The following is a 14734-nucleotide window of genomic DNA, read 5'->3' on the forward strand; positions in this document are numbered from 1 at the left end:
TCCCAGCTTTCACGCTCACTCCGTGTGGGCTCCCCACGCCCCACAACACTGGCTTCCGGTGCGTCCCTTCTCAAAACCTAGGGCCCAACAAGAGCACGTTGTATGTGAAGGTTAAGGTTATCATGGCAGAAGGAAGACAAAGGAAAAACTGCTCCCAGAAGTAACCAGTGAGAATGGAGGTTACAGTGTGACGATAGTGGCTGTGACTGCCAGTTCTCTGACTGCCCAGGTGGCACGCGTGGCGGGGAGGGAGGTGGCCTGTCCACAGTCACAGTCATCCTGCCTGCTTCCGGGATCAGCTATGACCACTTAACAGCACAGTCACACACACACACACAAGCCATTTTAGGTGACTCGGTGTCTTATGGAGGCCTGAGTGTGACTCAGGCGTACCTGGACTCTAATGCAATCTCTCAAACTTTTTTTTTTATTTATTAGAGAGAGAGAGAGAGACACGGTGTGAGCAGGGGAGGGTCAGAGAGAGGGGGAAACAGATCCGAAGACAGGCTCCAGGGTCTGAGCTGTCAGCACAGCTGACGCGGGGCTTGAACCCACGAACCTTGAGATCATGACCTGAGCCGAAACCAGATGCTCAACCGACTGAGCCACCCAGGCACCCCGTCTAATGCAATCTTTAAAAGGAATTGAGGCCTCTGAACCCAGCTGGCTCCCCTGTACGAGTCCTGAGTTCTCATCTTCCAGCAAAGCCTCATCTGTCTTCGAAGTTTGGACCGTTGCCCCCTCCTTTTGGAAGGGAGGGCCTGTACACCACCCTCTTTGGCAGCCTCGCATGTAATTTCCAAAACTCTTGAAGTTGCAGAGTGTCATTAGCTGACAAAATGTGCATTGGCTCCATATGCCAGAGAGGCGCCCTCCCCGCTCTTGGCCATCTCCCCTCTTTTTTTTTTTTTTTTTTTAACCCATCAGTAGCTAAGAACATTCTGTTTGTCAGCAGGACTTGGCCATGTGGTTTGGTGCTTATTTTAATGACTGCCAGAGCTCATGGCCCCACAGCTGGAAAAAGGAGAACAGAAGTCTGCTCTCCGTGCTCCATTTTGGCCCAGAGATGGGACTTAAGGGCCAAACTGCAGTGATTCTGGTGCTTCTGCTAAGTGAGTGGCCCCACGTGGCCTCCCAGAAATTGAACACAGAGTGCTCCTAACCCTTGGCACTTGTTCCTCTGGACTTGCCCTTAATGACCTATAGCAGGAGGCCCTCCATTTCATTTTAATTAAACCTCTGCTGTGACTGCGGTGCTCCTTTGATGGAGGTGAGGCTTACACTAGGCACATTTGTGGCAGAGAAAGTCATCACGGTGAGCATAGAGAAGGGCAGCCGCGTTAGGCAGGCAGTGTCGGTGAATGTGGGGTGGGGGCGGCGCGTGTTGACAGTCTAAGAGCACTGCCCCTTACTGACTGCCGACTGTGCAGGCCCCTGAGCAGGCACGCCACGCACTGACTCATTTAGCCTTCCCAGCAACCTCAGGGGTTGAGTAGAATTACCCTTATTTTACAGATGGGGAAATCAAGGCACAGGGGATGAAGTTACCTCCCTGAGGCTCCTCAGGCAGCCCCAGGTGGACTTGGAACTCACGCTTGGGTCTCTCTGAAGAGCAGGCTCCTAACTGTCACATGAGCATCCTTCCTCTGAACCCCTGAAAGTTCCCCTGTCCTCCCAGAGCAAACAAACAAAAGCCCGACGCCATCCAGGGAAGAGTCAGAGCAAGGCATTTATTTGTATGAGCATAGTCAGCCTGGTCTGTCTCTCTGCTGTCCTTCTAAGGGTTTAGCTTTCCTGAAGACAGGTTGGTTTGTTTCTTTGTTTCACCACCATGATGCTTGCTTATTTTCGACCAGTTGACTTCTCCATTTCCAGAAATCCCACCATGGCGTAATATTTGGTGCGTCCAGTCTTCTTGCCTCCCCTCCCTCGGAGGGAGAGCATTTGGGCAGACTCACCCGGGAGCCTTCCCGCTCCAATTAATTACATAAGCAGCAAAGCCAAAACACTTCCGTCTTCAGCATCTTTAATAACAAATGCCAAAAAAATTTATGGAAGTGGTATTTCTTTTAGACTTATTTAGAGCCATGAGTTTCTTTTCACCAAAGCCTAGACTTTAAATAGGGCATCTGTTAACTATTAAATGAATACAGGAAGGTTCTGGGTAGGATCATTATAGCTTGAATATAGGGCTTTCGGTTTTGTTTTTTTGGTTCAGGCACAGTATACCTTTGGTCACGTGCACTAATCATAAGTATATAGCTCGTGGATTTTTACACATGCCTGTGCCCCAACACAACCTCCCAGCTCAAGGAAGATGGAACGTTTGCAGCTGCCCAGGAGGCTTCTTATTGCTCCTTTCCAGTCAGTAACCCCGTCCCACCTGTAATTACTGTTCTGACTTCTTTCACGTTCATTGGCTTTGCCTGTTCACTACAGCATAGGCTCACGTGTGCAGGTGCTAAAATTGTCTTCATGTTTTATTTTGGAACAGCTCCAAATTTGCAGAAACCTTACCAGAATAAGACAAAGACCTTTCATACACCCTCCACCAGAAGCTTCTTCTAGGCTTTGTCCCGGGAGCATCCTTCACGGAAGCACAGTGTCAGCCCAGGATCACATGTTGCCCCCAGTCACTGAGTCTTTCTCTTTCACTCTGGGACAAGTCCCTAGTCTTCCCTTGACTTTTAAGACCTTGACATTTTTTTTTTTAATGTCTATTTATTTTTGAGAGAGAGAGAATGAGAGACAGAATGCGAGCGGGAGAGGGGCAGAGAGGGAGACACAGAATCCAAAGCAGGCTGCAGGCTCTGAGCTGTCAGCACAGAGCTGGACGCGGGGCTCATGCTCACGAACCAAGAGATCATGACCTGATCTGAAGTTGGACACTTAACTGACTGAGCCACCCATGCGCCCCGAGGCCTTGACACTTTTGAAGATTGTAAGCCAGTCTCAGTCATTTTGGAGAATGTTCTCTAGTTTGGGTTTACCTAACGTTTCCTCTCGATGTGACCCACGTCATATGCTTCGAGCAGAGTGGTATAGATGTTTGTGCTTTCGTTGCATTCTGTCAGACAGCATACGTGTCTGTTTGTCCCATCGCTGCTAGTGTTAACTTCAATCCCTGCATTAAGATGGTGTCTGCCAGATTTTGTCACTGTAGGGTTACTTTTTCTCTCCTTTGAAATTAATAATTGTTTTTTGGTGGAGAGATACTTTGAGACTGTGAATGGAGACCTTTGACCTCTGTACCTATGAGAATACTTTCAGGAAGAAAGATCCGTTCTTTACCAACTTTGTATTTGGTTGAGTAAGAGTTCATATCAGTTGATTCGTACACACATACCTCTTGTCCCTAAGATCTTAGTCCTAAACAACAATAGATTTATTTCTACATCATATGGCATATTTCCAAGAGTTCTGCACGATTGCTTACTCTCATCTCCATTTTCCATGGTGATAAGCTTGGAGTTTGTCTCCTCCCCAGTCATAGGAGCCTGGATTATTTCTTTCTCTTGCTGGTTTTTTGGGAAGGTACCCATAAAACGTTTCTAGAACTCATCTTAGCAACGTCAGAGCCGTTCTGCAAGTGACTATGGTGTACTGAGAGGGATATGAGCCAGGATCTGTGTAGAATTTACAATCAGGGTGAGGTAGGTAGACACATCAGCAAAGAGTTGAATGGTCATACTAAATGTAGAGGTAGTTTAGAGCCAGGAGCAATGAACCATAGCCAATGGAGAAGGGAAAGCAAGGAGTAAAGCAGCTTTGGGAAGTCTTGATGGAGCAAATAACCTCTGAGCTGGATTTTGAAACGTGCCAGTCACAGGGGCAGGGATGCCTCTCAGACACGGGGAACTGTTTGTTCAGGGTTGTGGAGGCAGGACAGCAGGCGCGTTAGAGGGGCACCAAGCATCCGGATGCTTCTTCAGCCTTGAGTCAGAGGTGAAGAGTGGCGGGGCCGCCTGGTGGCCCCAGAGAAGGTGGGAGGCAGCGGCAGGGGTCCAGGAGAAAGTAGGCAGGAAACCCTCAGGGGGCGGTAATATGCTTACTCTGCCCCTGCAGTGCCTCTGCCTTCTTGCATGTTACGAGCCTCAGTGATTACTAACTGAGCTTCCTGGTAGCTTAATGACGCTGATCTATGTGTGTGAGTGTTCTGTGTAGACTACGTTGTCCAGTTCATAAAGACGCATTTGTGGCGTCACAAGGTTTCTCTCAATGACCAGCAAGTATAATCTTAACAACCTGCTTCACCCAAATAACAGATTTGGAAGATCATCTAGTCCGAGGGTCTGCAAACTACAGCCTGTAGGTCAGATCCTGACCCAGGCCTCTGTGTGTGTGTGTGTGTGTGTGTGTGTGTGCGCGCGCGCGCGCGCGTAGTCCATGAGCTAAGGATTGTTTGTGCATTTTTTAAGAGTTGTGAGAAAGGAGAAGAAACTATGGCAGAAACTGTTCTGGCATGAAACGACTAAAATATTTACACTCTGGCCCTTTTCAGAAAAAGCCTGCCAGACCCTGGGCTTGTCCGACTGCCTGATACAGTAATCCTTTGTACATTACGACTTGGCAAGTAATCGTTTTAATATATGCTTGAACACTTCCACTAATGGAAAATTCATTCTCTCTCTGGCCAATCTGTTTCTTATTTGGACAATTCTGGCTATTAGTAATTTGTAAAGTCAGCTGTAATTTGTCTCATTATAGCACCCTTCTGTTGGCCCTTTTTGAGGGGAAGAGAGCTATTATTTCATGTCAACATTTACTGAGCTCCTAATATATTCTAGGTGGTGTGGTAAGTGCTGAAGAAAGATGGGTAACAACACGATTGTTGCTTCAAAGATCTCTTGGGTGTTATTTCTTGGAACTAAAGCAGTTGTGCTGGTCGTCTTATGTCTCTCTCATTCCCCATCTTGCCGTTGGGGTAGGACTTTTTTCTTTAATTATTTTATTGATTTCTGTATTGTTGCTCCACATGCACAAAATTCACTGAATTTTGATCACAAAATTCAAAGGGAATAGAGCCATACAGTTTAAAATAACTCCACACCTGTCTCCTGACTCTATAGCTCCTTTCTTGAGAGGCAAGCACTATTAACCCACTTCCTGTGGGGATTCGACTTTGAAGAATAGCACTACCCAAGGTTTAGGACCATTTGGACAGAAGCTTTTGGTAAATATGCAGCAGTGTTTTTTTTTTTTATGTGGTTTTTTTTCTTTTGAGGTTTTACTTATGTAAGTTGCAGAGTGTGACTTTGTTTTATTTTCACAAAAGCCTAAAATTTGCATCACTTTTGGGTGGTAGACGCAGCCCCAAAAGACTTTGTATTGCCTAATCACCCATCTGCTGTTTCAGTTTAACCCTGGCTGTTAAACTGGATGTTTTGGTTCCTGCTGGGATCCTTGTTCATTACAACATTAAATCTTCATCAGATTGTTTCCTCCTTCAGTGGAAATGGCACAATCCTGTCTTGTGTAACTCCTGGCTTTCACATCCTGAATGTGATAGAAATAGTTTGGAATACAGTTGAACCACACTCCTGTTGATGCCTCTGTCAGTTTCTTTCCTGGAGTATGTCTGTCTGTAGTGTTGAAGTATGATGGAAGTCATCTTTTAACTTTCTAAGCGAAGCAGAAGCTAGAATTCTGATCTTGTGCTCTTTGGGGATATATAGGCAAGGCTTAATTAATTTTCATGAAGCAGGTGATATTTGGATGTGGGTTAGTTACACATAAATGACTTTGCACCTATAAATTACTGCTCCTTCCAGAATTCTATTTTGATCGTTTCTTCTTCTTCTATTTTTTCCCCCAAATGTTTATTTATATTTGAGAGAGAGAGAGAGAGAGAGAAGAAAGGGGCAGAGAGAGGATGCAGGGCTTGAACTCACAAGCTGTGAGATCATGACCTGAACTGAAGTCAAACACTTAACTGCCCCTCTGATCATTTCTTCTTAAATCTTCCCTTCTGGCTTAAGGAAGATGGCAGTGTAACATGGACGTATAGGTTTCTAAGCGATACATTTATACTTGCTTATCCTAATTAGATGTTTCCAGCAAATTCCCCATCACGTGTGGCTGCTGCTGCGTAGGACCTTTCTGTTTTCTTAGCCTGTCAAGCAGGAGTTTAGCAGCTGAATACCAACCACATCCTCTTGTGAAACAGGCTCTTGGGTTCTGTCTGAAATTTCTCAAAGATCAAATAAGTCAGAAAATATTTGAAGGATGTGCCTTTTATGCAGATTACTTTCTTAGTATGCCTGTCGGTTATCTTCTAAGTGGTCTTCCTGAATCACTTTTTCTCAGCTACTGATGTGTTGTACAGAAGAGTTTTCTCTTGTTTCTGGCGCCGGTAAAATTCCATCTTGATGACCTCAGCACATCATCAAAATGATGGTGAGTTACTGTTAACCTTTAAGAGTCAGTTGTGGATGACTAAAGCACTTAGGGGCCTGATGCCCCATCCCATGGAGGAATTCAGAGATCCGTTTGTACCACTGTCTGCACTATGTTGATTTCTTCCACACTGGATGATTACTCTGGCCGTGACCTTTTTCTTTTGACTCTTTTGGAGAGGAGGTCAGTATGTAAATGTTTTCTCAAAATAGTTACTGTTTTTAGCTTATGTGGGGCTGATGAATAATATATAGGCTCTGAAAAGGGGTGTCTTCTAGTCTAGTGATGAGAGTTGGGGCTTTGAAGCCAGTCAACCTGGGTGACAGTCTCAGCTCTTCTGTTTCCTCACTGAGTGACTTTGGGCAAGTTACTTGATATTTTGGTGTCTCCATTTCTGTTCTGTACAGTAGGCATAATGCAGCCACTTTGGGGTTGTCCTGAGATAATGTGTAGAATGTTTAGTGCTTGGCACAGAATAAACATGCAATTAGAACAGTTACTACTACTGCTGCTGTTATTTAAAAAGTTTAAAAAAAAAAGGCATGATCAAAAAAGCACGTGTGATTCATGATGGTAGATGCTGTAATGGAAGTTTTCATCTGTTGTTATAGAAAAGGGAGCCATTGATGCCCTCTGACGGCGGGCATTGATGAGAGCTTCGTAAAGAATCTTAGTCGACGGGAAGGAGTCTTCTTGGTGGAGGTGGGGAGGTTTCCTAGGGAAAGGTGAAGGGCTGAGAAACTCTCTCGGAAGTAAAGCCAGTAAGGTTTTGTTTGTTTAAACAAGGGAGCCCCCTGCACAGATCAGATCTGGTGGCAACGTGACCACTTGTTTGGAGAAGACAGGGACAGAAGGCAGTGACCTGTGGGCTTGTTACCGCAGGAGCCAGGGTGTGAGGTGGTGGGCCTGACATGTCACGGAGAGGATGGAGAGAGGAGAGGCTGACTTGGACAGGAAGCACGAAATCGCATGTTTGGAATATGGAGTTTCGGTCCTGGTCCTTCCCCCGCCTCCACTGTCCTACCTGTATGTCCTCCTGTGGACTTCTTCCCTCTCTGAACCTCAGCTCCTCCTCTGTAAACCTGGCCCTGTCACTATGGGCTTTTCGGAGGAGTACATTCAGGGGCACACCCCTGCTGCGGGGCCTGGACCTGCTCACTGCCGAGTAGCTGTCGTCTTCGTCTCACTCCAGAGGCCTGCTTAAGGTTGAACCTCTGGCGATTAGTGATTCACTGAACGCGCGAGAGGAGAATTGAGGATGCCTTTGAGGTTTCGACCTTGGACCTTGGTGGTACTATTATGTAAACTAGGACATGCAGGAAAAGGGGCAGAATTTTGCAAAAAGAAATGTTCAGTTTGGATCTGTCAGACTTGAGGTGTCTGCCGCGTCCTGGCTTTAGTGCTTGAGCTGCCGAAGGAGCACGTCCAAGTCCTGCCTTCAAAAAACGCTTGTCCAGTTGGCCCTTGGACACCTTGAGGGACAGGGTGCTGACCCCTCTCCGTGCCAACTTTGGACTCCCCCAAATCCATGTATAACTTTTGACTCCCCCAAAACTTAACTACAGATTATGTATATTTCTCTTAATTCCAAAATCGATCAAATTGGGAACACTGGAAGCGAGGTAATAATCTTGGCTTGAAACTCAGGCAGTAGTGTGTGAACGATTGTCATCTCGTGTGACTCTTTGTATGTTCCGCTGCACAAATATCACTCTGTCGGGTCACAGGGATGGACAGTGATGGACAGGATGAAAAGCGAAGAGACCTTCCGCTTCTGCTTTTTGGAAATATTGAGTTCTCTAGGGTTGTACTTCTCCAGCGGGGGGAGGTGCACCCCTGGGAGTGTGTGCAGGGCTAGGGGACTTCTAGTGTGTGCACGCCTGATTGCTGGGTGGGGCAGGGGGAGGCTGCAGGGGGGAGAATGGAATAGTAAAAGAGATAGTAGAGTAAGAGGCAAATTTCCAATGTATTTGAAAGATAAAAGATGTCAAAAAAAAAAAACAACGCAAAAAAAACAAACCCAGCAGGCCCTGTGGTTAGGTGGGCCAGAAACTTCTTCCTTCTCCTCAGCTGGGGGTGCTGTGTGCTGCTGGCATTCAGAGCTCTGACAGTTGGCTTTGTGCTTCCACCCGGCTGGGCCTGGGTTTGGTACTTGTGAAGTTCTCCAGGGTCACTCCGGAGGGCACACATTTCTGAGACTGTGATTATGTCGAAGGAGACTTGTGCACCTGTAAGACCGACTTGAGCAAGAAAGGAAGATGCACAGAGGTGAAGGCCAGGAAGGCCGCAGCAAAAGGACTTCACTCCGGGTGCTGCCGGGAGGCTAACCTTGGCACCCCAGGCGCGTTGCTCAGGGTGGTTTCCCGTCCTCTCTTCAGGTAGCCTGCCTCGCTCCCATCGTTTTCTGTTTGTTTTGATTAGGCCTTATTATAAGTGCTTTTCTTTCTCACCACATTTGACGCCATTTTGCTGTGTTCTGTTTTGTTTTCTGGCCGGCAGGAAGCGATGGCCGCAGCTCCGGGGGACCCCGGGCTCTCCAAGCTACAGTTCGCTCCTTTTAGCAGCGCCTTGGACGTTGGCTTCTGGCATGAGTTGACCCAGAGGAAGCTGAATGAGTATCGGCTGGATGAAGCCCCCAAGGACATTAAGGGCTATTACTACAATGGTAGGTCATCTTCTGTGACCTTCTCTGCCCTCCGGCATAGGGTCAGCTTTCCTTCAGAAAGGGACGCTCTTGTCCTTTATCATTAATGATCTTCACCGTTTTCTATTTTTACTCCTTGTCTTTCTTTCGTTCTGTAAATTTATTTATTTACTGATTTTTATCTGAGTGTGATTCACCTACAATGTTAGGTTAGTTTCAGGTTTACAACACAGCGATTCCCCAGCTCCTGTAGCGGCCGTCGGTCACCGCGCAGCATGGTGACAGTAACGTTCGCTGCGTTCCCTGCGCTGCACCTTTTGTCCCCATTTTACCTCCTGACTTTCGACCCAAGTTCATTTCCACTTCTTTTCCTCTGTTGTGGGGGAAAAGAAAGAGAGTCCTAAGACCCCTTTATCCAAAGAATGAATACCGATTACTTAGAACTGCTGAGGAAAGAGATTAGAAATCATTTTTCCCAGTGAATCTGTTTTTTTTTTTTTTTTTTAATTCTTGACAAATTCCTGAAATTCAGAAAAGCTCTGGCACCTTCTGCTAAGTCCCTGTTGAGTATGGATGACCAGAATTGCACAGGGCACTTTGGGCCCAAGAAGAAGAATACAGTTATTCACAAACGTTTTAGTTATGAATGCTGCTATTACTGACTCATAATGGAAAATGTGATAATGCTTCTGTCCAGGTGATTCTCATGGGCTTCCGGCTCGCTTAACATTGGAGTTCAGTGCTTTTGACATGTGAGTATTTTTTTTTTTGCTTAAAATCTAAACGTGTTTGCTTTTTGTGAGGAGTGAGCATTCTTAACTTTGCACACAGATGGACCACAGGGAGAACTGGGGGAGCCCCCGGGAGGTGGGCCAGGTCCTCGATTCTTTTGTCCCCGCCATGACACAGAGACAAGTGTTAGATGCTTAGGACTATCAGCTATATATTTTTTTCAGCAGATAATTGTCAGAGCCTGTTAGGTGCCTGCCAAGTATCATCTAGATTAATTGAGACTTAGATAATATCCCACTTGCTTTTGATTTTAGTTAGTATTTTGTGATTCTTTATTGGTACTTCTTGACTTACTCCTTTAGATGCTTATCCATGGGCATCAGTGGACATTTTTTAGACTACTTCTGTATGCAAGCCACTGTGTAAAGCATTATATTATGGGAATGTATGAAGAAATACGACATATCCCCTCAAAAAGCCTTTTTTCCCTGGTTGTGGGCCATGGGGAGTGCTGGAGAGAAGAGAGACATTTATTAACTTAATTATATGGGTGTTTGCACCTACATAATCCCTTCAGACCTGCCAGACGTGAATGAGCTCTCTTTTCTTCAAACAAGGAAACAATGGGTCAGAAGGTAAAGTGGCTTGCCCAAGGTCACATGTGGCTAAATTTAGGAAGCAGGGATGGGAGAAACGTGAAGTATATAGCTGGGTCATGTTATCTCCTACAGAGATAGAGCTGGAGGTGGATACAATTTTAAGAGGAGGTATGCTTGGTTTAGAACATGTTGAGTTTGGGATGGCATCATCTGGTAAAATGCCCCAGAGGCATGGGGATCGAGGAGGAAGGGTCCTCGTGTGGAGGAGCTCATGAGGCCCTAAGAGAGGAAGACTGCTGTGTAAGAAGAACAAAGGCCCAAAACAGTGAACGGATCTCACCAGGGAGTCCGCAAAGGAAGACACAGAACTAGCGAAGTAGGCAACAGTTATCACAGAAGAAGAACAGCCAGAAAAGCATTACGGAAACCAAAGATGTATGCTTCCAGGAAGGGAAGAGATGATCAACAATATCAGAAGCAGAACAGTCAGAGTTCACTGCAAGGGTCACTGGATTTGTTGATGAGGCCCTTTGCAATTCTTAAGAATTCACTTTCCCAAAGTGGATTTTACACGGAAGGGTGGAGCAGAAACCACGATGAAGGGCTATAAGACAATTAAAGGTGGAGAATGGCAAGTTTCGGAGTGGTCAACATTTTCTGCTTTCTCCATGTTAGGAGTGTCAAGTTGCAGGATATGAGGAAGGCCAAGCAGTCTTTCTAAGGACTGCTTGGCTTTTCAGAGTAGCAGTAGTCCAAGGTTAGGGGGTTCCCAGTAAAATATCCCTAGAATAGTTATCTATCTATCTATCTATCTATCTATCTATCTATCTATCTATGGCTTTTTAAGTTTTTAATTCCAATTAATGTACAGTGTTGCATTCATTTCAGATATACAATATAGTGAGTCAACACTTCACACATCACCTGGTGCTCACCATGCCAAGTGTACTCCCCCATCCCCATCACCCATTTAACCCATGCCCTTAACCCCTGCCACACTGGCAACCATCAGTTCTCTATAACTAAGAGTCTGTTTCTTGATTTATCTCTCTCTCTCTCTCTCTCTCTCTTTTATCCCCTTTGCTCATTAATTTTCTTTCTTAAATTCCACATATGAGTGAAGTCACATGGTATTTGTCTTTCTCTGACTGACTTATTTTCACCTTGCATTATATATTCTTTAGCTTCCATCCATGTCGTTGCAGATGGCAAGATTTCAGTCTTTTTTTATGGCTAAATAATATTCCATTATATATATATATTACATATAGACATACCACATCTTCCTTATCCATTATATCCCATTACACACACACACACACACACACACACACACACACACACACACACACACACCACATCTTCTTTATCCATTCATCAATCAATGGACACTTGGGCTGCTTCCATAAGTTGCCTATTGTAAATAATGCTGCTGTAAACATAGGATGCATGTATTCCTTGGAAATAGTATTTTTATATTCTTTGGGTAAATACCCAGTAGTGTGACTGCTAGATGGTAGGGTAGTTCTATTTTTAACTCTTTGAGGAGCCTCCATACTGTTTTTCACAGTGGCTGTACCACTTTGTATTCCCACCAGCAGTGCATGAGGGTTCCTTGTTCTCCATATCCTTGCCAACACCTGTTGTTTCTTCTGTTGTTGATTTTAGCCTTAGGATGTATTTTTTAAATCTCCAAAACTCAATACATTTGATTCCTATATCTCAAATTGCAAAACATTACATAATATAAATCCAAGATGATATTAGCTCTTTCCTCGATACCATATAAATCAGAGATTTGATATGCTGAGATAAATAACACTCTATACTTTGAGGGGAAAGATGGCTTAGAATAAATAAAATGCAGTCTTGATAAAAAGATTTTAGTCTTTATACCTTTAAAAGGTATGTGTTGGTGTTTCTTGTTCTCTTCAGAGCTATCTTGCTCTGTAATTGCTTGTCAGAACACATCAAATCCTGGTAATCTATCTCTTGTTTTGGTAGAGACTAACTTACCTTTGAAGCAATTGTAAGATAATAAGGGAAAGAACCAGCAAAGTACAAACATTAAATTATCTGAAGATGATCAAGGGGGTATATTATCAGTGTGGTATACACCATGTGCATATACAATACTCCAATGTGATCTGGAGAATCTAACATTCATTGCAAGCTAGACTTGTTCCCCCTTTATTCTGACACTAGACTGAAGGTTTTTCCTTTAAAGATTTTAATAATTTTATCCTTTGGAACAATTAGTTATAGAAAAATCTGCTTCCAGAAGTGAGGTTTGATCAGATAACGAAATCCAAACATCTTACACTTGAGTCATCCAGAAAGTTTAGCTGAGGGAGCTAAGGAAATCTGTGATCACGCAGGTATGGCTTTCACATGAATTGCTCGATTTGACTGGTCGTTATTTTTGCACTGTGGTGTTGACTACTCCCGGTGTGTGAGGCTGTGCGGCGGGGCCACTGGGGAGATGAGTGGGGCTGAGATGCAGCCCCAGTGGTGGAGCTGGACCTGGAGGGCCTGCTATCTACATTGGATTAACTCTGTTACCTAGAGTAAGTCTTTTTAGTCTCCCCCTCTTCAGTTTCCTTATTTCGAGCTCTGGGCTTCTTTTTTTTTTTTTTTTAATTTTTTTTAATGTTTTATTTATTTCTAGGAGAGAGAGAGACAGCGTGAGCAGGGGAGGGTCAGAGAGAGAGGGAGATACAGACTCTGAAACAGGCTCCAGGCTCTGAGCTAGCTGTCAGCACAGAGCCCGAAGCGGGGCCCGAACCCACGAACCGTGAGATCATGACCTAAGCGAAAGTCGGACGCTTAACCGACTAAGCCACACAGGCGCCCCTCGAGCTCTGGGCTTCTGATGTTCCTTCTGGTTTTAAAAGTCTGAGATTTTCTGAATCCCCCTGTCTTAGGATGATGGGTACTTTGCTCTGAGTGTTTGTGTCCCTGCCAACATGTTGAAAACCTAATGCCCAAAGTCATGGTGTCAGGAGGTGGGGCCTTTGGGAGGAGGCTAAGTCACAAGGCAGAGCCCTCATGATGGGATTGGTGCCTATAATAGACCCCCCACGGGGCTTGACCCGCCCCTTCCACCCCTTGATCGAGACTTGGGCTGTCTGTGACTGGAAGAGGTCCCTCACCCAAATCTGACTATGCTGGCACCTTGATCTTGACTTCCAGCCTCCAGAACTGTGAGAAATAAATTTCTGCCACCTGGTCTGTGGCATTTCGTTATTGCAGACCAAACAGACCAGGGCAGCTGGGGAGTTTAATGAAAGTGCTTGGGGCTCCACAGAAGAAAGGAGCTCTTCATATCCAAGTTATTTTCATTATTAATCCTTATTTTTATTGCCGTACATTTGCTTGGTCTGTAGGGCAAATCTTTATAAATGTATTCATCAGACACTGACTGAACACCTCTTCTAAGTGCAGGATGTATAGGTGTTAGGAAAACAAAGACTTAGGAAACACAGAGCTCTGGATAGAGGTGGAAAACAGCTATTTGCACTGTGGTGTGCTCTGTGCTGTAATGTGAGGAGGCAATGGTTATTTCCGAAATACGTATCGAATGCTTCCCCTGTGTTGTAACAGTAGAATGTGGCGTGCCCTGGGCACGCAGAACAGAGCAGGACACAGCTGACTGGGTGACGGGCCTAGGACTCGTTTGTAGATGCTGGGCTGATCTCAGCTTTGCGTAGCCCCAGATGAATCCCCTCTCCTTGGAGTCTCCAGAAGCCTGATGGGTCTCTGCCAGCAGTTAGCACCCTAAGATCCTCCTCTCTACAGTGTGTTAGGTTAGTGGTCAAGTAGTATTTTGTCAGGCACCAACTGCCTTGCACCGGCGATTACTCTTCACATTTTGGGGTAGACCCAAAAATGTGATGGCCCAACACAAAGGAGGCTTATTTCCTGCCCGCTTAATAGTCTGGCACTCTTTCTCTACGGCTCCATCATTCTGGAAGGCTTGCCTTTGTGTGCCACTTAAAACTGAATTGTTGGGGGGGCACCTGGTTGGCTCAGTCAGTCGTGTGTGCAGCTCTTGATCTCAGGGTCATGAGTTCAAGCCCCACATTGGGTGTGGAGCCTACTTAAAAATGATGGGGCGCCTGGGTGGCTCAGTTGGCTAAGCATCCGACTTTAGCTCAGGTTGTTATCTCACAGTTTGTGAGTTTGAGCCCCGCTCTGTACTGACAATGTGGAGCCCAGAGCCTGTGTCTCCCTCTCTCTGCCTCTCCTCTGCTCCCGATTGCTCTCTCTCTCTCTCTCTCTCTCAAAAATGAACATTTTTTTTTAAATGGAAAAAAAGGCAAAAAAAAAAAAAAAAAAAAAAAAAAAAAAAAAAAAATGGTTA

At 45.2% G+C, this 14734-nt stretch overlaps 1 protein-coding gene across 5 annotated transcripts in view; it reads left to right on the forward strand.

Moving 5' to 3' along the window:
* ATG7 (autophagy related 7) overlaps nucleotides 1-14734 on the forward strand; it is a 239614-nt gene that overhangs the window by 5845 nt on the left and 219035 nt on the right. For 3 of the 5 annotated variants that reach the window (XM_077751555.1, XM_077751560.1, XM_077751558.1), the window contains exons 1-3: nucleotides 6309-6396; nucleotides 8896-9061; nucleotides 9738-9792. In XM_077751555.1, the coding sequence (XP_077607681.1) occupies nucleotides 6391-6396; nucleotides 8896-9061; nucleotides 9738-9792 (227 nt within the window). In that variant the 5' untranslated portion in view covers nucleotides 6309-6390. Of the gene's footprint in view, nucleotides 1-6308; nucleotides 6397-8611; nucleotides 8775-8895; nucleotides 9062-9737; nucleotides 9793-14734 lie in introns of those variants that run through there. The other 2 variants (XM_077751557.1, XM_077751556.1) reach the window with 2 other exon arrangements.

Source organism: Crocuta crocuta, unplaced genomic scaffold, assembly GCF_008692635.1.
Source record: "Crocuta crocuta isolate KB4526 unplaced genomic scaffold, BGI_CrCroc_1.0 scaffold69, whole genome shotgun sequence".
In the NCBI taxonomy this organism is placed as follows: Eukaryota; Metazoa; Chordata; class Mammalia; order Carnivora; family Hyaenidae; genus Crocuta; species Crocuta crocuta.